Source organism: Falco rusticolus, chromosome 12 (genome assembly GCF_015220075.1).
Source record: "Falco rusticolus isolate bFalRus1 chromosome 12, bFalRus1.pri, whole genome shotgun sequence".
NCBI classification, from domain to species: domain Eukaryota; kingdom Metazoa; phylum Chordata; class Aves; order Falconiformes; family Falconidae; genus Falco; species Falco rusticolus.
In genome coordinates, this window is record NC_051198.1 from 8701917 (window position 1) to 8725530 (window position 23614).

Here is a 23614-nt window from a genome sequence, read left to right on the forward strand (position 1 = left end):
GTTAAAAATTTCAAAAGAAGAAAACAGAAACGTCTTTATAAAAATCTTCCAATTTGAACATTTCTTAAATTGAGGATTGATTTTGATTAGGTTTGTTCAATCATTCAAAATCAGTACAAACTCTCAAATTAGAGAGAAAAATCTCACAGAAGTGATTGAGGTCTGATTCAGGAATGGTTGATCTTCCCAGCCCACCACTGCCTTTTCTTTGTGCAGCATCCATTTCACTTGGTTTATATTTGCTTCACTCGAAAACCAATGGAAAAATCAAAGGGCAATTTATAATTTATTTATTTATTATTAGAAATTTATAAGCCCTTTAGTAATTTTCTACATGTTCACAAAAAAAGTAATCCTATGCTGTCCAACACAGTGTAAAAAGTCCAACAGGGTTTTAAAAAAAACAGTGTAAAAGACCAAAGAAGTCCAAATCACAGGTGTTGCAGCCGCCCTACCATTAAGGTTTAAATCCATAAAGGTATTTAGGATTTACTTACCAAGACAAGTAATTAACCATGTTTCAAGCACAAGTTAAGCAACCAAAACACAGTGGAAGGCATCTAAGCCTCAGTTTAAAAATACATGTATGAATCCTTTATGACATAGGCAAATGTGCCCAATGCTACTTGCTAATATTATACGCATCGTTACTGTAGTTATTGTGAGTGAAAAAGGTGAAGCGGTATTCTGAATTCACACAATCTCTCCTTATTAAAGGTTTTTACTCTCTAAAAATCAGGAAAGGAATACTGATCCAAATTAAGAATCATGACAACACAAGGAAGGAAAGATCCGCAATAACACCACACCTTTCAAATAAGGAAAAAACTATGCCCAATTTGAAAAAAATCACTTTAATTCCAGCTGGCAAAATGCACTGCTGTCTCTGTTAACCATTAATCTTGCTGTGAATTCAAAATTCTAATTATGCAGCTAAACATTAAGAAATTTAATTACAGGGCATGCCATAATTTAAGACAACCATTTCATTCTGACAAATTATGACCTACCTCATACTTCAGCTTGCGTTGAACAGTGCCATTATTAAGCCTCTCATTATCCTAAGAACAAAAAAGGTACAGGTGATTATTAAAAAGAGTTCCTTTCTTGTCTAAGTCTGTTTAAAAGTACTCATAGGAAGAGACTTTTTTTCTTTTTAATAACCAGAAATAAGTATTTTCTTATTGATGTTTATTAAACCACTGGCTTGGAAGTGAATCTACCCAGTCTTTGGATTAATTAAATCACCAGTTTTTAAATGACCATTTATTTGTAAGTATCAACGATTACCATTCTTCGGGATGGAATTTTATCAGTGTATTATACAGACATAAAAGGAACATTTTTATTTTATCTGCAAGCTTCCTATTGCCATTTACACAGTCCTCCCTGCAAAAGCAAATGGAATACAACATAAAAAAAGTCACTGGGCAGGTGAGTAGGTGGAGGAGATTCTCAAAATCTAAAACTGATATCCCTGATTTACTGTTTATTTTTTGGTAATTTAAAATTACATAAACATAGGAAAACATGAAAATTATTGCACAACAAAACTAAATCAGTGGTTACACACAGTGCAGTGAAGGTCAGGATATCCTACCCATTTCTGCTCACCTTTGAACTTTCCGCAGACCACGACAGGCTAACATCATTATCCTCAGCTTTATGATGAATATTCTGGAGCCTTCTCTGCACTTCTTGTTCTATAAAGGCATTTATCCTTCAAGATATAGAAGAGTGGGGGGAAAAAAATAAAGTAGTATATTCTTAGATAAAAATCAAGACAGGCTAAAGGGCTCTTTGAAATGCTTATGAACCCTACATACTGCACAACTCTTAATTGCCAGGCTTAATGTTAGACCAGTTTTATCACTCCTTAAGGAACATGGACTCCCGAGCAAGTGTTCATTTAACAGGCAAAGGTTAACAATCTGTTATCACAATTAGACAATTTAATGGACCACAGGTTAAGCACTGCTATGCATAAAGCTCTACATACAAGTGGCAGTGAGGGTAAGAGCGATGAAGAAGAAATAGAAGGCTGGGGTTGCATCTCTAGTTACACAATGCTTTGCTTTTATCGTTTTTTTTTTAGTTACGTAATGGTTTGCTTTTATCGCTTTTGCGGTATTGGCAACTTGGGCTAACAAAGGTTTGGTCTTCAAACAGAAGGAATGTTCCAAGAGTTGATACTAACAACTGTACTTACAAGTGTAAAAAGAAAAGAAAGGGAATAGATTTTAAAATGACACCAGGCAGCTGCCCTACTAAAAAAGGCTTAAGACAATTTTTTTAAGACAATTAACTTTGTTAACAATTTACTTAGTTGTCTTCAAGTGTATATAAAGCAGTACCATATAGACAAGTAACTGTAAACACAAACTCAATTTAAATACATTCTCGCCCACAGTTTTCCAACCCCCTATCCTAAAACAAACTGTACAGGAGCAACAGATTAGGCAGTTGGTTATTTAAAGTAAAACACGGGAAACTGATTTTATTTCCAGACTAGGCTTTAAGTACAGTTACAGTATTTAATTACAACCCTGGCAGAACGACCTTTCAAAGCACTTCTTTTCTAAAGCTACTGTTTGCATACCTACCAAAACACGGAAGAAATGCAGGTTACCTACCTGTCATCAACGAGTGGAGCAGCAGGTGGCTGTGGCTTTGTTGGGCTGGTAGGGGAAGTGGCATGGCAGAGTCTCTCTTCTAATGTTCCATGACTTCCTTTCTGACCACCATCACCCTCATATATTTTTTGCTTCAGCTGCTGAATTTCCTGGTCCAGGCTATAAAGAGATCTTGAAATGTAATTCACTTTGTTTTAGAGTTGATTCCCATAGTTCTTACAGGAAGTACTGTACTTACACTGCAACGCATGCATCGAAAAGTGTAGGCATTAATATTTAGGAAAATACAAAGTCTGAATTGTTCTTTCAGCATATTTAGATAGGAAATCAGAGATAGCTCAAACGCCACATTACAACAGCAGTATTAAGTAATATTCAGTAACTTCCAATGCAAAAGGTATCTAACAGCATATTAAATATTAATTCATAAGACTTAAACTATCTGTTAGTATCACTTGAATAAACTTTCCTCTTTACAGAACTCTATCAACAACCTCAGTTATTAGCTTCCAGTGTGAAGGATACGAATCAATGAGGGGAAAAAAATCAAAAACTCAAAATAGAGCACTAATACAAAAAACCAAATACAAGCTAAAACAATGATGTGGCAAAACATATCTATAAGAAAATCTTTAAATTGTGTACTATACATATAAACCCTATTTTCCAGTTATTCCTTCAGTCTGTATATGTATTATTGAAAAGTTACTTACAAAATAAAACAGCTAGTATTTATTTTATATATACACACCTAAATCATTTGAAATGGAAGCCTTCTCATTTTTTTAAAAAATAAATTTCATACCAGCCAGATTTATGCACAGAATATGTAAAATCAGATACCGTATTTTTGACTGAAAATGCCTGAGGCATCTAGTATAAAATAAGAAGCACTTCTTGAAATATTTATCATTTAGTCATATTAAACTATATTATAACAAAGTAATTTTCAGAACACACTTTTCACTTGTAATGTAGCCAAGATTAGATTACTAACACAGTTACAATCTTGTCCATGTCCATTACAACTTTTGTCTTTACCAGTAATTGTTTTTCTAGAGGTTACCTAACAATTAAAGAATAAAAGAAAAGAAGTTCCTGCAGAAGCAGGGGAAACTATGGGAAGCTAGGATTCTACTACTTATCCTACAACTGTACATATCTAAATTGAAGTACAATGCTACAACTACTTTACTCCATCCTGGAGGTTAAAAAAGAAAATTAATGAGATGACGAATGCTGAAACCTAAGCTGGAGTAAAGCAGGCTGAATTATTACTTCATTTTTAGAGTACTTTTTGCAGCACTGCCAGAAGCCATCTGTTTCTTTTGATTAGCAGCAAAACAATCATGCATCCTGAGGGGAAGTGGATGGGAGATGGCTGATGGATATAAGAGAGTGTTTGCATCTATGGAAAATCAATTTAACCACAAAAATCAGAATTACATTAACGGAAAAAAGCTTATCTCTTCATTTGTAAACATCCTACTATCAAAAGATATCACTTCCTATAGCTATAAACTTATCCAGCCGCATGAAGCACCCACCAGTAAGTACACTAAACTGTGCCCTGCCACTCGTGAGCAATACATCCTCTTGTCCCAAAGATGACTCTAAAGTTGCTTTATGTTCACTCTATTGTCTCAAACCTCTGCCAGTAAAGACAAAACATGTATGCATTATTCCAGTATAAGTTAACTTCAAATTATCATTTTAGAGGTCGTCCCTGTAGGTGAAAGAATTTCAGCTAACATAATATTCAAACGGGGGGGGGGGGGGGGGGGGGGGAACTGGGGAATTACACAGTTATGATGGACTTATAAAGCATTTCAAATGAATATTGCATTTAAACATTTTCAGAGTTAACACTGATCTGAACCAAAGCACATCATCACATAACGCTACCTAGATAAACAATAGAAAATAGATACAATTCATAGGCTTACTATAGCATCCAAGACATCCTGTACTGTGAAGCATAAACTCAAAACACAAGAATGATATGTAGCCAGAAACATTTAACATATTATCGTGTATCTTAAGATTTTCTTCTCCCTCAAGATTCATAAAAGCATTCAGAACTGAATTATGCAGGCCCCTGGGCAATTCACTGAAAGACTCAGTTTTATTTATTTTGTGCAAGATGACTTTCAAGTAAACAAGGAAAAAAAAAAGGGGGGGGGGGGGAGGGGAAGAGCACAGCAGGGGAAGACCTTTTTACTTCCTTGGTATCTTTTCCAAATGTCACTCTTCTAGCTGACAACATATTTTTTTCCACTTATCACACAACCCAGCAATCTCTTGAGGGCTAAGCTGTCTATTTTGGTGGAACCTCCAGTTGTTTATAGCTGACTTGAGTCAAGTGAGATGCCTAGTGTAGAAGACAAGACTTTATGTTCAAGACAATTATGAAAAATAATGGCAATATCCACAACAAAATCATAAATTAGTATCGAAAATGCTCAACTAAAATCTACACAGTGCAGCTCTAAATGCCAAAAAAGTGACCCCTACACAAGGTACAGAAAAGAATTATTCTTTTCTGATAATGGTTTAAAAGGAAAAGGATACAGAATAGCTCTTCAATTTGGCTATAGGCAAGTTTCTTTTTTTAGGTGTTTTTTCTAATCAAGCATCTGTTTTGAAGGGCTTATGAAAGAAAAGTCGGATAACTAGTGGAATATTAAAATAAAACAAATGACAAATGCTACCTCAAGAAAATCCAGTTCATTATTTTGCCAATAATCACAGGTTTTAAAGCTCTAGTATCAGCAAATCAGACAACACATTTAAAAATGGCAATTCTGCCCTTTTTCCATATGGCATGGATTTAATGCGTTAATCCCAGCAGATTTTTGCTCAGGCCAAAAATAAAACAAAAGATTTCTTCCTCTTCTTCCACACAGAAAGATCCGTCCTTACCTAAATCACTCTTCTCTAAGCTTCCCATACTTCGGCTGAGCGTTACGCTACCAGATATCATGTGTATAACTGATGACATTGCTTCTGTACCTAAAAAGGGTTTGTCACCACACAGGGCTTTATTGTGCCTCTGTATATTTTCCAATAAGCTTAAAAACCACCATCACATTTTACATAGATATATGGCTAGCCTATTTTATTTAGTTCTGAAACCAATAGAAAAATTAACATTATACTTTGTTTACTTTGAACACCAGCAGTGTTCAGTACATCATCAGCTGAAAGACAGTTGGCAGTCTACTGCAACTAATCAGTCTCCAAATCTCGAGCAATAATCTAGCCTGTTGCTAATGAGGAAACAAAATGTTATACACGAATATAGTCAGAGCAAAAAAGTTGTTTAGACAGTACATGTTTTTGTAAGGGCAGAACATAAGGTTGGCTGAGCTTTCTAAATACAGAAAACTAAGTACTGTGATGGCCAGCACAAAAACTGTACTGCTGAGGATGGGATAATTATCCAAACACAACAGAAATTAAAGAGTGAGCAGGACTCCTTTAAAAAGCAATACAGAGTTTCTATTCTGAGTAAACTACTTGAAAGTCATCAAGACACTCAAACACTGGGACACAGAACAAGTAGTTTTCTCGACATCTAAGGTGATTCCACTTTTTGTGGATAGCTTCTAACAAATGGAAGCAACCACAACACTTACCGTTCCCGGTCTTGTTCGAGGGCTTTCTGCTCAGCTTCTAGGCTAGCCTGCAGACCTGCCTGCTCGCTGCAGCTGTTGTTCAAGGTGGCAAGCTTCTGCTTCTGCTCTTCAATTTCAAAGTCTATTGTTGAACGACGTTGCAAAGCAGAGTGCCTCCTTTCTAACTTAGCAACAGCTTGCTCCAGCGCCTCTCTCTGCTGTTTTTCCCTTGATTCAAGGATTTCTTTCTCCTTTTTCCGAACCTTTTCTTCCTGACGAGCTACATTGGCTGTAAATTCAAAGGTTTCTTGAAGCTGCTGCAGCTGATTTGTGCTAGCTCTATACTGGGCAAGCTGCTCTTCTTTTTCTTCTATTTCTTTCTCTATTTGATAGAGAGTATTATCTAACCCTAACAAGCCCCTAGCAAGGACTTCAGAAGCTCTTTGTTTTTCTTCCAGCAGAGCTGGCAAATGATTACTCTTCAGGTACTCAAGCTGGCGTACTTTAGATTGGAGTCTGCACTCTGCTGGTTTTGTCTTGTCAACTTCTTCAGCCTTGAGTACGGCATCTACAAAGTTTTCATCATCTCTCTTGAGACTGAAATGTTCTTCATGTGCAAATTTTAAGTGTTCCAGAGCTCTTTTTTCATCTCCTATCTCCTTTTCCAGGTGATCCATTTGTTGGACTAAATCTTTTTCCAAAATATTCAATTGTTCCAGTTGTTTCCTTTTAAATTCTACAAAATCATGCTGTGCTTTTTCTAGCTCTTCATGATTTTCATCACCTTCAGATCGGGCTTCCTTGACTTTCAAAAGAGATTCTCTAATATCTTCGAGATCTCTTTTCTCTTCTTCAGCTCTTTGTACATCCCCTCTCTTCAGGAGCTCTATCATGACCTGCTTCTCTCGAAGCTGTTCTTCTAGATGAGCCACCAGCATCACCTGCTCCCTTTCTTGTTCTTCAAGTCTCTTTTTTTCCGATTCCAGCTTAATATATTGTTCATCTTTTTCCTTCTTAAGTTTTTCTAGTTCACGGAAAATCTTCATTTTCTCTGCTTTTTCATTATGATTAAGCTCTTGTAGTCGCTGCAATTCCTCTTTGACCCGGGCAAAAATTTCTTCCTGCTGCTTTTTCTTTTGAAGTTCTATCTCCTGTTGTTCTCGTAATCTCTCTTCTTCAAATTTTTCTTTTTCAGCCAACAAATCCTTTAACCTGCTCTCAATGTGAACGCTTCTCCGTTTCAGACTCTCTTCCTGTTTTCGAATTTGCAGCTGGACTATTTCTGTCTCTTTGCGCTGTGACTCTACTTCTTGCTGCATTCTTACAAGTTCTGCTTTGTCAGATCTTTGTTTCTCTTCCATCTCTTCTATCTGTTTTCTGCAGTAAAAGATTTACATGCAATATTTTGAACTTTTCTTTTTTTCCCAAAGGACAATATATCCGTTAGAAGTTACAAAGGTTTGGACAAGGATTTTGCAGTATATGTAACAGCTCCTTTTTTTGACAGTTTTCTTTTGCCACAGGTTTAGATCTTATATTGCTTGGAAGGCACTCAATGCATGGGACAAATGGTAAAGAGATTCATATAGCCTATTTCAACATAAGAAGTTGTGGATATATGAAGTTATAGGAAGACATGTTATACAGCACCTACGTTAGTATAAAATTGGACTGCACTAGTTGTGTCAAATCCAATAAAAATATTGATAGAACACATCCATGCACACAGTGAAGAGCAAATATATGTGTTTTTATATATATATATATATACATGTTTTCTCATATACACAAACTTGTATAAAAGGACTTCTTTAGAAATTTGCCTCACCAAATCGAGGCCAACAGAAGAATTAAAACAAAGCCTTCTTTTTAGGTGAAACCAACTGAATTATTGATAAACAGGATTATAAGATTAGGAACAGATGTATTTGAGAGAGAGGAACTACTTTAACACAAATCATTATGTCCTGGGCAATCTCTCTTTTAAAGGTTCTAGTGCATCCCAAGTGAAGACAGACTGAGACGTGAAGGTCACCATTGTCCCTATAACACAATCGCCTGAATACATGTAGAGACAGCATGCAGGTTGGTTGGTTATTTTGCAAGAAGTCAAATTACTTAAAAGCACAAGCAAAGCAACTTCAGTGCAATCTGAACTCAAATCCTATCAACACAACAAAAAGGATAAATATCAGTGACTGTTGCATCTTTTTCTGAATAACATCCGATTCTTCACAGTTTTAGGGGTTTTCTGAGTTCGCTTAATTTAGTCCAGCTACATAAACAGCTCTTTCAAACTGGAGCAAGCATTCTAAAGCAGAGATGGCAGAAAGTGCCTTTCAGCTTATGAATCTAATCAGTGCTGTGATTTGCAGCAAAGTGAGCTGTTACTTCTAAAATTTTAGCAGGTATGATGAGCCAGAACAGTCAGCTCAGTTTGCCAGCTGACAACAATACCTTCTTTTATACTTCAAACTGATTTTGAAATTATGTTCTGATAAGTATGATTGGTAGGCCCACACCAGCACCACAGTTTTATTCAAGAGAAGCAGAGTTTATGAGTTTTTCCAATCATGATTCAATCCAAAGGCAACTAAACCATAAAAAAAAAGATCTGAATAAACAATGTCATTTGCCACCTTTTAAAATAACACTTTGAAAATCAAGAGTGAGAGTAATATATTACATTTGTATGCTCTATCATCCTCATACCTTTACTTTTGGTATTTTCATGGCTAAAGATAATAGTTAGCTACAATTCAGCTTGCCTATCTGTTACTAATCAGTAAGAATGAACGGTTCAAGAAAATAACAAAAATCTTCATAGATGACAAAACAAAATCATTTGTATCAGGACCCTCTGATTGCCAAGTAATACCATGATTCCAAATTTAATTAATTAATTTATATTATATATATATTTACATTTAATTAATGTGTATATATACACACACATACATAAAGACCAGAGTACCTTTTACTTTCCAATTTTTCAAGCTCTTCTCGTTGTTGTCTCTCAAATTCTAGCCTGATTTAAAAAAAAAAACAAAAAAACCCACACACAGTAAAAAGGTTATTATTTCCTGAACATCACAAAAAAATACAAAGATATTGGCACTTAACTTAGGGACATGGTTTAGTGGTAGGCTTGGCAGTATTAGGTTAATGGTTGGATTCAATGATCTTAAAGGTCTTTTACAATCTAAACAGTTCTATGATTCTAGGAATTCAGTGTCTGTTTAGAAAACTATAACAATGGTAGAAATGAAAAGTTTTATAAAACTACTTTCTACAATAAAAGAAAATATTTCCTTCATTAGGGTTACAAATTAGATACCATGCTGTCTGACACAGGTATAAACAAAAAAGTTTCTGGGAGAGAAAAAAAAATAATATTTAAAAAGTAAAGTTAAGCAAGACAGATGAATGATTAGCATAGCCTCTGCAAGTTAACTACATGCGGACATGGCAATCAATACATAGAAATTTAATTTCTCTACCTTAGACAGATCGGTCCTTTTACAGGGAAAAGACTGCCATGGGAGGCAGGGGGAAACAGAGCGATCAATTAAGAAAGGAATTGATAATAAAAACATATTAGCAGTACAGAATATTTTAAAGTCAATAACAGTTTGTTTTATTAGAGGTTAAAATTGGTTAGATTCATAGAAGATTCATCACATTGCAACTCAAAAGTAAAATTTAAATAATTATTCTTTCTAAACATGTTTTTCAAATGCCAATGATAGTTAAATCGATGCTCATCATCCTATGGTTTATTAACTTGGCCACTTCTGAGAAGGGAAAGAACTATGAAGCTATACTAGGGAATGCTTGTAGATGCTCTTCCTTTTCCTCCCCAGAAAAAACAAAAAACCCCAAACATTACTATGCTGTAATCAGTAGTGTTGAAAAACCCCACATTCCCGCAAAGCGCAACATTCAAGCACAGAACAGAGTTCAAACACATTTACCTAAAATATGTTGAGATTTTAGTATATTTAGTTTTATAAGGTGCTGAATAATTATGGGAGAGTATTTTATGGAATTTTTAATATCAGCTCTTGTTACAGCAGTACAGAAGTCTCTTATTTTAATTGCCTCTGAAATATTTATGGGTTTTTTTCTTAAGAACTTTTTTCAAAATAAATATTAAAAAAGCATGGAGAATCTATATATGGACTGAAATATTCAACCAAATACACAAATATCCAGTTATTTCAGGCCTGCTACAGCTTAAGGAGTTTTCAGGTTATGAAGACAGTCTATAAACACTGAAAAAAATGCAAGACTGCACCACAAGTTAACTTCAAGTATTTGACGAACTGCAGTTTAAGACGTCATGACCACACTTCTGTAGACAGAAAATAAGGCATGTTTTTTGTTTCTTTCTAAAATCATACAAATGCATACAACAGGAATTGCCCTTGGAAACATGAAAAAAATTCACCAATAATCTCACACTTATAAAGCAATTTAAATGAACTTTGATTTGTACATGCTCAAGAAGCACCTTTTTGACCACTGTAATACTGGAGAAAGGGAAAAAATGTTTTTGTTAAACTAGTCTATTTCTCACAAATCCATCTTTAAAAATGCCTTCCAGAATTCTTAAGAGATCAGTAAATGTAGATTTTTATATACAACTCCAGACAATAAGAGCTTTCATGTAAATATCTCGCCAAGAGACCCTTCACGTTTGCACTAAGACTACGGCTAGGATGGGTGCTATCTCAACCTCACAGCACGAAGAGAGACAGTAACACCTTAGTATTTTTAATTTGATTGCAGTTTCTGTAGCAGCAATACAAAACCCACAAAGTGTTGAAAGAGAGCAAAAGCTTAATTCAATAGTTACCATGTGCTTTGGGTTTTTTTCCCCTGTGTTTTTTATTTTAAGCCCTCACTTTGGCTATGGTCTACTTCTGGAATGCAGAACTGTAAGTTATCACTCCTTACCTAGGGCCTGGCTGACAAATGCCACTATATTCATCATTACTTCAGTCCAAAATAATATAGACCTAGGGGAACACAGCTGTGCTCTGTGGAAACGCAGATGTCCGTTGGGTGCTGTCAGATGTAGACTGCCTTTGCTTAGACAGCTGGCAAAGATGATTTACAAGCATTCCCATGCTTGGTTAAGCCATAATGAACTGAAACATTTCAGATCGGCTAACATAACATGCAAAAAACAGAGCAAAAATCTTTTTGTATTTTGACTGTCATAGAACACAATTAATTCGGCACACGTATTTTATATAAGCATAAAAAATGGTAACTAACTTTCGATTGAGATCTGATACAAGGAAAACGAGCCATCACAGCAATCAGACTGATATAAAAACCAGGTCAGTGGTGACATCTCCGTGATTTTCTCTTTGAGCAAGTGTCTCTAATACCTTCAACAGCAGTGTCATGACAATCAGGACGATCAGTTTTACCTTACACTGAAATGAAGCTGGTGGTGCTCAAAAGGTTTTTCAGGAAAGAGGAATGAACTATGCAGAAGTGGCTCTTCAGTGAAAATAACTATTTCCCAAAGCCAAATATGGATCATCATCAACACCCCAATCAATAGCTTTCAAACACTACACCTAGCTGTTTTCAAAATGCACATTTAAGATATTTTAGACAAGTAAATACGCCTAAGAAGAGAAGGTCTAACACAGCCTGGTGTTTTGCCGCTACGTAGATTCAGTGGTGCCTAGGAAGGTCTGAGCTCCACTGCAGGCTCTCCAACCATGGGGTTATTCACAGTTTCTCTGTTCTCTATCAAAGGTGCTCACACTGCAGTCTGTATTTCTGCAGGGGTAGTAATGATGCCTGTCTTCCTTAGCTGGCTACCTATCTTCTCAATATATTCAGGTATTTACCACTTTTGACACCACTACATCTATGGTATTTGCTTCAAACTGGTTATGGGCTCAATATTATTTTAGGACAGGAGAGAATCTGGGGAGGCAGGGCAGGCAGTCAACAATTGCAGAAACCTTGTTTCTTTAAGAAGCTAGTTAAAAAAAAAAAAAAAAAAAAGAAGTCACAGCATCACCAAAAAAATTCACTGGCTACAACAAATCACTGCCAGTTTTACAAAGCACAAATGCAAGACTGATGTTGTCTGGTTTAGTATCTCTGTAATAAAAATCTTTTTTCAACATAACCTCTACTCCCTTTCTTAATATAAGCACTACTGTGAATGGCCAAAAAAAAAAAAAAAAAGCAAAGCAGCCTGAAATTAAAAAGAAACAAACATACAGATATTGAAGACTAGAATCTATTCTTTCTTCTTTTGTAGCTCTACCACAAAGGAACTTAATCTGATCAGTGTTGAATTAAATAGACACCATTTTTTCTAGAAAACCTGGCATATCTAGTGATAAGACTACTGTAGATAAGCTGCTGAGAAAGGAAGTCAGTTCTACTAGCAGAGTACTACAATAGCTTCATTTACACAGCGCAAAAAGTGCAATCTGGTACCACATCTGTTAGGAAAGACTGAGTACTGGCAGGACTACAGAGATGTTACAATGCCACTCAGTTGCCCAATTTATGAGATTATTTTAAAAAAACCTACAAAACAAAAAAACCCATGCTAAATCCATGGCAAGACCAAGGTTTCTCATGAGTGGTTTTAGAGTTACAGTATAATGTAGCCTACAGAAGGTCCACAAATGAATTCTTTGGCATAAATCTATGTGCAAAATTCTATTTTATCCAAAGCTTATTATCTGAAGCAGCGTTGCATGACACCAGATTAAAGACAAAGACTGGGAACAAGCAGAACAAAGAATTTTGCATGTTAAGCCGAAATTTTATGCAACTATCTCCACATATGGGAAATCAACAGCTATACAGCGTACACACAAAAGCCACACACAAAGACCACCCATCTGAAAACACAATTAAAGATAACATTGATTTTCACAGGGGAAAGATACAGATAGAGTAAGCAAGATCCATCATTTATCTGCTTTCACAAGAACTAAATGAAATACCCCACAGGCATTTCTGCCATTGATTGCTCATGATGCTAGATCTTACAATCTGTTTACTGCAACCTACAGAAACTGCAAATTTAGCCACTATTTTTTATGTTATTAATACTGAAACTGGAAGAAAAGGTGGTTTTGAAAGTGCTAAATGAACAATAGACAGAATACCAGTCTGTTACAGAGGTCACACAAAAAAAGCCAGAGGGACAGCTACTGAATCTAGTTCTACACCGCTGCTGGGCAGTATACCACTATGTTATGAGAAAATGATACTACCATCTATTGTAATAAAGGGTCATACCAAAAGATCACATCCTACATTGGTCGTGCCAAAACTTTAAAAAAAAAACAAAAAAAATTCAAACTAAATCTAGTTCAGGACATCGTTTTCCATCAGCACTTTTCCAGGAAGCAAGACCCTCACCCCCAGCTAACTCCTTGGATACAATTACCCTGCCTTTGATACCCAGAGATCAGATTTATTGAATGTTTTACCCAGGCTGAACAGTCACCACTCAGAATAACCACTGCAACAGTGTACTTGTTAAACAGCACTCCTAGCTGAAAGTACAGACCCCAAGGATTCTACAAGCCACCTAACTCTTTATGAAGATGATGCCACTGGCTTTGAATTACTACTAAGGCCCAAATGCTTGGGGTCTGCTTTATTCAAAACATATCATTTTTTTAACTTGCATTTATTCCAACCACGTGTTCCTTAAAGTACCACTTTCTGCAGAATTATCTCTTTGGGACAAACTCATCACATGAGCACAAACCCCCAGTGCTGTTACAAAAGAGGGGATGGAAAGAAAACGGCGTTAAATTCAACACAAATTTAAAATCATCATGGAACACCAGCCTAAGATGAAAGGCTGCTGTTGTCAAATTTCTGTCCAGAAAGATGCATCAATTATGGAAGACACCTTCTGCTACTGATTTGTAAAACCAAGGCTCAGTTAAATTGCCGTGCAAACTTCTTCAGAGCCCACCTTCTCTTTGCAGCAGTCACAAATGCATTAAAACCAGCCACATCTGAGGTTTGGGGTTTTATTTGCTTCTTTTATAAATTGCTGATCTATTAATCCAACACCCACCTGTGCACTGCACGGGCAGTGTGTATTGTTAGGTATGGCATCTATTGTTTTAAACACAGTTAAAGCATCTAAAGATAGAGGTAGGAGTTACAACTATCAATACCCAACCATCGGGCCCAGTACTGTTTAATATCTTCTTCAGTGTCGCAGACAGTGGGATCAGGTGCACCCTCAGCGAGTCTGCAGATGACACCAAGACCAACCAGTGGTGGGGTTGACACACTTGAGGGACCAGATGCCATCCAGAGCGACCTGGAGAAGCTCGAGAAGAGGGTCTGTGTGATGAACCTCCTGAGGTTCAACGAGGCCAAGTGCAGGGTCCTTCACCTGGGTCGGGGCAGCCCCCAGTGTCCATGCAGGCTGGGGTGAAGGGATTGAGAGCAGCCCGGCGGAGGGTACTGGTGCATGAAAAGCTGGACATGACCCAGCAACGTTCCCTCACAGCCCAGAAAGGCAACCATGTCCCGGGCCGCATCAAAAGCAGCGTGGCCGGCAGGTCAAGGGAGGACATTCTCCCCTTCTCCTCCGCTCTGGTGAGACTCCGCCTGGAGTGTTGGCCCCAGCTCTGGAGCCTGAAGCCCAGGGAAGACACGGACCCGTTGCAGTGGGTCCAGAGGAGGGCCACAAAGATGATCAGGGGGCTGGAGCACCTCTCCTCTGAAGACAGGCTGCGAGGGTTGGGGTTATTGAGCCTGGAGAAGAGAAGGCTCCGGGGAGACCTGATTGCAGCCTTCCAGCACCTAAAGGGGTCTTGTAAGAAAGATGGGGACAACCTTTTAGGCAAGGCCTGTTGCGATAGGATGAGGGGCAATGGCTTTAAAGTGAAAGAGGGCAGATTCAGACTAGATACAAAGCAAAACGTTTTTACAATGCGGGTGGTGAAACACAGGCACAGGTTGCCCAGAGAGGTGGTAGATGTCCCATCCCTGGAAACATTCAAGGTCAGGTTGGACGGGGCTCTGAGCAACCTGATGTCGCTGAAGATGCCCCTGCTTGTTGCAGGCAGGTTAGACTAGATGACCTTCAAAGTAACTATGGAACAACCTCAGACAGGTTTTGTTGTTCAAAAACAAGGGAAAGTCATCCAGACCTGCATTCCTTTTATAGTATGATCCTCAAGCATAATCGGTTTTTGTGTTTACAAATTAAGCAGGACAAAATATCTATTCCTGCAAGCCAGTTCAAAGATTAATTGAATGCAGACTAGCAGGAGAATATCAATAATTAACCCTCTGCTCATAGTTTATAGTCTAATAAAACACAGGCATGAACTGTTCAGGAATATGGAAAGTATTTCTCCTAATCATATCCTCAATTTCAACAGCAACAGTGCTCTCAATCACACCCAAAAAAGGAAAACAAAAGTTACAAGAAGTGTTAGATGGGAAAAATGATAACATTTCTAAAAACTGCTGCATACACAACGAGAATTATATTATTCATCCTGTTCCATTTCCAGGAAAGCAAGGCAAGATGTTTGAAGCACTGATAAGAAAAAAGAAGCTATATTCCACAAAACATATCAGGGAAAAAGAAGAATTTGCTGCAATCTACTCCATCAGAGACATTCAAAGTAACCCTCCAGACCTCTTCTCTTTTTTTTCTTTTTAAATAAGGGTTGTGGGAAAAATCTTCCCTGTAAGACACAATGTGGCATTACATGAAGACAGTATGAACTCCTTGGGCAGGGAAATAATTTTTAAGCCCACCTTCAACTGGGCCTTGCCTACGCCATTATGTTTTGCTGCAAATTTGAAAGACCCAAAGCGTGGCAATGCTGAAACAACCTGTCCTACTCCATGCTGACTGCAAAGTCAAGGGCAGTACTGTGCAGCACAATGGCATTATTCATACCAGTATTGTAACAGAGTACCATTATTAGTCAGAGAAAAGCCCATGGTAGCTGATTAATAACCAGAGGTAAAAAAGCAACAGCCAAGAACTTTCCCGCGCCCACAGGAAATATAATACTAGCAACTGTCACTAGAAGTTTCTAGATTGAACTACTTGAAAAGCTAAAGAAATAGAAAAAAATACATATACTTTTTTGATCTGCTTTTTCATCCGTCTGAAAAAACGCTGTGATTTATCAGCAACTACCTTACTGCCTTGAGATATCCATATGTAGTTCAGTAGCAAAAAAGGATCAGTCACATTTGAAGCAGTGTTACTACACATACTCATTATATTAAGACATTGTTTAACTTGAAGTTTATTATTACCTGTCCAATCTTCCTAAATTCTAATGAATAAAGAGCACTCCACAGTAAAATTTGGAAATAAAGCTGCACTATCCAAGCCTATAATTCAATTTACAGCAAATTTTTCAAAAGTGCATAGGTGGTTAAAGTGCCTCATCTCACACTCAATTCAAAACACAGGCACTAGCTATTGGAAAAAAAAAAAAAACATTAGAACCAAACGCCATCAATTCTCTGTAACTCACTTTAAGAACACTGGTAAAAACATTACAAGCAGCTTCTCCACAATAAGCAGCCTATGTCATTGTAACTGTACAATAAAACTGTTTTCTACATCCCAACTTGGCCAACTACTAGGAGGTATATAGGTGAGAACATAAGACATCAATTTCCCAGCCTTTTTATGCTCGTACTGGTGTTATATGAACTCAAGAAATCTTGATATTCAGTTTACAATGCATTTTTCTCAGGAAAAATAGTTAACTTGTAATTCTGAAGAAAGTATGAACATAAAATTTGTCATGTCATTATTGCACTGAACTGCCTTGATTATAATGCAAACATTGCCTCCTGGACTCCAGGTACCACAACTTTGAGTTATCAGTGTGGCTGTTTGCTGGTACAGTTACACTTCTTGCATTTGAGCAGAAAAATGCCAGGTAAAAGCAAGTTTTAAGCAGGATGGAAAGCTCCTCAGTGTCTTTTCACCCCGCTTTCTAGCATGGACCAGTTCAAATATTTCTGAAAAGTTCTGGCTTCATTCAGAAGCCTGTTATTTAACAAGCATAATCTGAGAACAAAATATTTTCTATTACTGCCATCTGGAATATTCAAAGCACTAAAATGAGGAATGGCTGGAATTTTAACAACCGCATTTTAGAACATACTCACCCTGGATTATAAAGCATAACTGCTGACAGGTTCTCACAAGATTTTGAAAGATCTGTCATAGACAAGCTGAAGGAAGACAGCAGTCCACTCTAACAACAGACCATAAAATAAATGTATTAGAAAAACACTGATGTGCTTACAAACTTTGTTTCACTTGATGAAGTATTAACTAAAGTATGTGAAGCAAATAAAAAAAAGTATTCTACCACATCAAGGTATGTCTATATTAGCAAGCAAACTGAAAAGGTTTAAATTTACCAAACACTGATTTAATCTCACCTTTCTTTTCTCCCTTAGCTTAGCAGCTTCTTTGGGGTGGTTAAAGCGAAACATATTGGTTCTTCCAAGTAATATAACAGCACCTGATGAGAAAAACAAACACCATTCACGGACAACATTCCGTACCTGAAAATGCCATGTAATTTTTCATATGTAAGCAAAGACTTCCATTAACCAAGAACAAAATGAAAATGCATTTTGACAATTCCAAATGTAGAACAATGCATAGTCACAGCTACATTAACTGATGTATATAATTTATTCCTTCCTACTTTAACAAAAAAAAACCACAGACCCAACACACACACAAATGTCAATCACGTTCCTGCAGTTCAGTTAAAGAATAAATACAGGTAGAGGAAGCCATGGATGCAGCTGCCCCAATTTGATCTATACTTCAATAGTGCTACTTTGGAAGCCAGCAGTAGGTACCAGGTACAATGGGAGCATCCATAAACGTAACTAAGAACAAACCTGTCCATCCACTACTGATCGCAGTCAGGTTTGAATCCACCTACACTGAAAGCTCCCAATCACCATAATTTGTACTCTCAATTACCTTTTTCTCCTATATGTGGAATAACACAGAAGTTTATCGTTACTCAAAATGGGATTATTAGATTTTTATACCAAATAGCTATTTTCTGAGGGAAGAATCTTGAATAATTCATACTGCTCAATGTACATCCATTATTGTATTTAATCAGTTAAAGTACAGGTCACAAATAATGAGACTATGGGAAATTCCTATCATATTTTAAAGACAATTACACCAAGATAAATACTCTCCTACTAAGAAGTATATTGCCAGTGATGTCTCACTACTGTCACAACATGGAATTATTCCAAGTTAACCACCACCGAATCAAGCATTTTTCTTTTTAAAAAGAAAAAGGACTCCATGACACTCAAAGCGTGAAAAAACTGCACTTGAGACTGCTAACTACAAATTCTTATCATCTCAGAATGAAATGCTGTCCTTAATAAGGAATGCTCCTCTTAAAATTAGCTTAATTAGGATTATCAACCCAAATAAGGTCATCTAGTCTTGGCAAATAAACAGCAAAAAGCACTATAGTCACCACATCTCTCCTTGCTGTCTACACAACACCTCAATTTTGGACCATATGAACAGTTTACCTCAGTCTAACCATAAAAAGTCTTACCTTTCATAAAGCTCTACACAGGTTTGTATTGCAAAGTCCTTTTGATACCACCTCTAATTTATATGATAGCTTTTCCTTTAAGAAGTGCACTGGGCATACTTTTTAAGTAAGCATATTAAAAGGGATCACTGATGGTCATGACTGCTGTAGTAAAAGAGCTAAAACTGGTTTTAGTTTACCACCGCTTGATACGCTCACAGTTGTACCATTTATCTGTTCCACTCTGACTCACTGCTTGGAGGGGGATTTTGTAATAGTGAGGATTTCTATGACATTCCTTCAGTTACTTCCAAATGAAAATAAAAATAATTAATTTTAAACAGTTTTGATCACTCTACTAGGTGGAAGCAAATTAAATAAATTAATAAAAAAAAAAAACCCAGAACAAATGCAGTTATAGATATGTACCCCTAACTTCATGAGTTTAAAAGAAAACCGGAGAGGCTTAATAGCAAGCCCATGACAGTCAAACCCAGATGAGTGATCATATGAGCAACTCTCAAGTTTCTCTTTTAGTACTTCTCTGAATCCTATGATAATGTTTTGTATTATTCTGTTATTAAAGAAAAACTCTACTATCTTAACTCCCACCTGACAGAACTTATATAAGCATCAACAACAAACCCTCTTTAGGAAAAAGAAGTCTGAACAAAACCGTGCAGTCAAATATTTCCTAAGTACCAGGTTCAATTATCTGCTGTTTATCATTATAATTATACAAAGCTTTCCATCAGAATGCAAGTGCGCAAAGTGCACCATGAATGTCATCATGCAAACGTAACTGGATTTGCTATGGGGTTTGCCTCCATTTCTTTATTATAAGCAACAATTCTTATTCTCCTTAAATGTTAAATGGAAAAAAAAAAAAAAGGGGGGGGGAGGTTGTCAAACACACTGATAAGTCTTTATCATTTCTGGAGCTCTGATCTCACAATTTAACTGGTTGACTCCAAAACATGAATGGCCAGAGAGCACAAAATGAAAAAACAAACCACCCATGGAAAAAACAAAAAACATACATACACACATATATGTACACGCACACATATATATAAGAAGAATGCCTGTTGGATGTCATCAAGCATATTTGACCTACAGAGAACACTATTTTGGAACTATGCACACAAATGTATCTATAATTAAGGTCTTACCAACTCCTAAAAGTCACTTTTTCTTTTTTAAAAGGTTTCAGGTTTTTTTGATTAACAAACTATAAAAAACAAGCAGTGGGAGGTTACGTTAAGCTCAGAAGGGCTGGTAGTTTGGCCTAAAAAGCTGAAAACTTGGTTCAACATGAGGATATATTTAAGGTAAAGGGCAAACTCTAATTGTGAATATTAGTTCAGGTAGCTCTAAAAATTCTTCTATATGTTCTTAAGGATAAAAAATATTGTAGTACGTTACATTTACATAAAAAGGCTGTGTTAGCCAGAATTCACAAGTGCTGGAAGTAATCTGTAGAAGGAAGTGGCAATTAATTGCTATGGCTGTTGGGTGGGGTTTTTTTAACTCTATGACAGTATAAAAACTTAACACATTTTCAAATGAACAGTTATTAATGATGAACGGAAACATTTAAATATATCAGCAGTTAATCAGCGTTACCTAAAGCGGATATTTAAGGAGGCTGGCACTTCATGCTGTGAGACTAAATGCTAACACAGCTAGGATACACGGATTGTGCACAAGTCATTAAACTAGTTATTTCATTAATTTTGCCTACCTAATATCATAGCTGCCACCTCTCTCTCAGACTCAGTCTAGTTACAGTCTACAGGTCAGCTTATGCAGCTGTTCTTCACAATTTAGTAACTCTAAGCAACCCTTTCCCCTTCTTTTGAATTGCAAATTTTTTTAGACAGAAATCTGGGAGGGAAGCGTGTTTCCACTCTTCACAGTATAAAAATTGAGTTGTTCTGTGTGCCAGGAAGAGGAAAATAGCATCCAAACTCCTACTTTCTTCTGAGTCACACCAAACCTCTACTGCCTTTGAAATGCAGTTACAATAAAGTAAAAATGAGTCATTGCAACTCAGTTCTTGTTGTTTACAGTGCTATTTGCCTATAATGTCAATGTTTCTATTGATAACAATTTTTCAATGGGATTTACTCAAACATAAGACAAAGGGGGCTGGCCTTTCTCTACCCCCCCCCCCCCCCCCCCCCCCCCCCCCAGTATCTGTAAAAGGAACAAGAACATACACATCCCGTTCTGGATTAAGAAACAGACATTTTACAAAACCAGCACCCCCTCTCTATACCAAAACTCCTTACTTTCTGAAAGCAGACTACTGAAGCTCTTGTTTGAGTTCAGAAAAGATGCAAGACTTTTCTAGTTCAACACAGCATTCCTCCTTTGTTAGAATAAGCTTACTCTGAAAGCTTCTGTCCAGAAATATAAAGTCAGATTGTTTTTCAGCAGCTGAGCTATGTCACAGCCTCACTCCTAAACAGGTCTTCAGCTCATTGCTAAATGGGAAGAAACTCTGGGTGCTCCTGGAAGATAAAACATGCCAAACCTCTGCTGCAGCACTCACCAGCTTAACTTGTCAGCCAGTCCTTTCCAGGCCAACACAATAAACCTTTGTTCCCAGTTGTCCCGTCTGCTTTTTCATTTCCAGATTTTAAAGCTTTTATATTAAAATTAAAATTCTTTAAACTTCTTCCATAAGGATTAGCCTCCACCGTTTTGTCATTTCCCTACAGCTGCAGTGAACAGATACTCCAGCTGAATTTCCTGCTATAGATGAGGATTTGGCAACAGAGTGTTAAGTAGGACTGGCCTGAAGCTCAGACAGAGGGGCGGGGGTGTGTCTGACATTATTTTAGTCCTATAGAGACTAATATTCGTCTTCTGAATATTACAGCAACTCAAGCAATCTGGCATGGGGTTCACTTTCTGTATGAATGCTGAACGAAATCAAAGGGTAGCTATCAAATCATACTCAAGATTATGAAGTGGCTTAAGTGAGTAAAGAATTCTCTTTCACCACATGGCAATTCTTCGACAGAACAAAATCTCTGTGGCTCTCCTGATGGCTTTTGGTCTGTAGTTAAGGTGACACAGAATTAATTTTAATTAAACAATAACCCCTTTTATATACACACAGATTTTTTTCAGTGCTGTTGCCAGAAAAAAACAAAGATGCTGTATCAAAAATGACATTATGCTGGCTAATACCTTGGTTTAGGTGTGTGGCCTCTGTAATCTGAATCCCATTCACAGAACACTGCGCTCCATTCAGTGGTATTAGATTCACAGTACCGTTGAGATTTTCGAAGATGCAATGCTCACTTTCCAAATCAAGGCCATGAAGAACTAAACACAAAGAATTAAGATAACATAATTAGTCTCCTAACAACTAATAAGATTAGCGTGCTGATATTAATTTACTAAGGACATATCGCACTACATATCTGAGTATCTTTTCTTTTTATTATGGAAGTTTTCTTCCTTCCTTCATCACACCCTGCATGCTTTAAATGTTGACCCTGTTTACTTTTTTATTGCATTGGAAAAAAGTGTGTTGGGTTGTTCTGGGGGTTTTTAGTGTAATGTTCTTTCCTCCTATGTTTTGGCACCTGATCAGTAAATGCTTCTTTCCTTCTGATAAAAAAAAAAAAAAACCAAAACAACAGAAAAGCAAAATTCATATATTTGTAAATAAAAATTACATATTTGGAAATAATGAATGGTTCTCGACCTTAAAGCAACCATGCCTAAATCTGAAATGACAGGATATAATATGCAATTGTAGACTAGCAAGGGTGGCTGAAGTAAGGTTCTTATGTTCTAATAACATTCAGGCCTTTTATCAATCAGTTATGCTACTTTCTATTTCTTCTTCAACTAATGTTTGATTAACTCTACCTGTATTGTTTAATAACACAAAGCAATGGAAGTTCGCTAGTTTCATGGTATTTATATAGTAATTTTAATCCAGGCATCTTCTGACCCACAAAAATACATGAAATTAAGTTATTTGACTCTCAGTCTCTACACTGAGAATGAAAGGATGCAGTTTATTTAATGAAACTGCCTTTAAGCAACATATGTGACAAGGCATTCCAGGTCTGGCAGTTAGCTGCTTTGATAAGAAGTGAATAAAAAAAAATCAGTAGAAGCAGCCTATCTACTTTTTACCAACTTCCAGAACTGATTTTCTTCAACTCAAGTCTAAAGTCCAAAGACTGCTTTAAGTATAACAATATAATAATACTGTCATTATACAAAGGTTAAGAGAATGACTGTGCAGTAATTGTGACAGTGCTGTATGAAAAAGGATGGTATTTTTACAGGATAAAATTTCAAGGGAAGCAAGAAATACATTAGCAACAAGTATATGAATAAATTTTAAGCCCACAAGCTATTCTAGAAGTCATGCTCTTTGAAGCAAATCCCATGTAATTCAGCTCTCAAATTTTATAAAAATTAAAATATGCAAGAACATACAGACAACTGAACAAGAGAAAGTTATGAAGCTTTGTTCACATATTGGGATGTTAGAAGGAAAAACAATCGAAGAACATAAAAAAATGCCAAATTCCATACCAATATCTTGTTCTGTCATAGCATCTTCTCTGCCAACATATGTTTGGCCCTCCTAATTAAGAGAGACACATACATAATTTTCAGTTGAAATCTCCCTTCCTCCCCCACAAAGATGTAATTTATCCTTCCACTTTCTCAGAGTAACCTGAACAGAACAGATGTTTAAACTTACATGAAAAAAAAAATC

At 36.7% G+C, this 23614-nt stretch overlaps 1 protein-coding gene across 6 annotated transcripts in view; it reads right to left on the reverse strand.

Annotated features, from left to right (window-relative positions):
* Positions 1-23614, reverse strand: part of KIF16B (kinesin family member 16B) — a 142559-nt gene that overhangs the window by 53343 nt on the left and 65602 nt on the right. For 3 of the 6 annotated variants that reach the window (XM_037405676.1, XM_037405680.1, XM_037405679.1), the window contains exons 14-23: positions 23428-23479; positions 22057-22194; positions 17711-17793; positions 17432-17520; positions 9751-9783; positions 9225-9278; positions 6272-7627; positions 2634-2804; positions 1615-1720; positions 1011-1061 (exon numbers count right to left, since the gene is read on the reverse strand). In XM_037405676.1, the coding sequence (XP_037261573.1) occupies positions 1011-1061; positions 1615-1720; positions 2634-2804; positions 6272-7627; positions 9225-9278; positions 9751-9783; positions 17432-17520; positions 17711-17793; positions 22057-22194; positions 23428-23479 (2133 nt within the window). The remainder of the gene's footprint in view (positions 1-1010; positions 1062-1614; positions 1721-2633; positions 2805-6271; positions 7628-9224; positions 9279-9750; positions 9784-17431; positions 17521-17710; positions 17794-22056; positions 22195-23427; positions 23480-23614) is intronic. The other 3 variants (XM_037405677.1, XM_037405675.1, XM_037405678.1) reach the window with 2 other exon arrangements.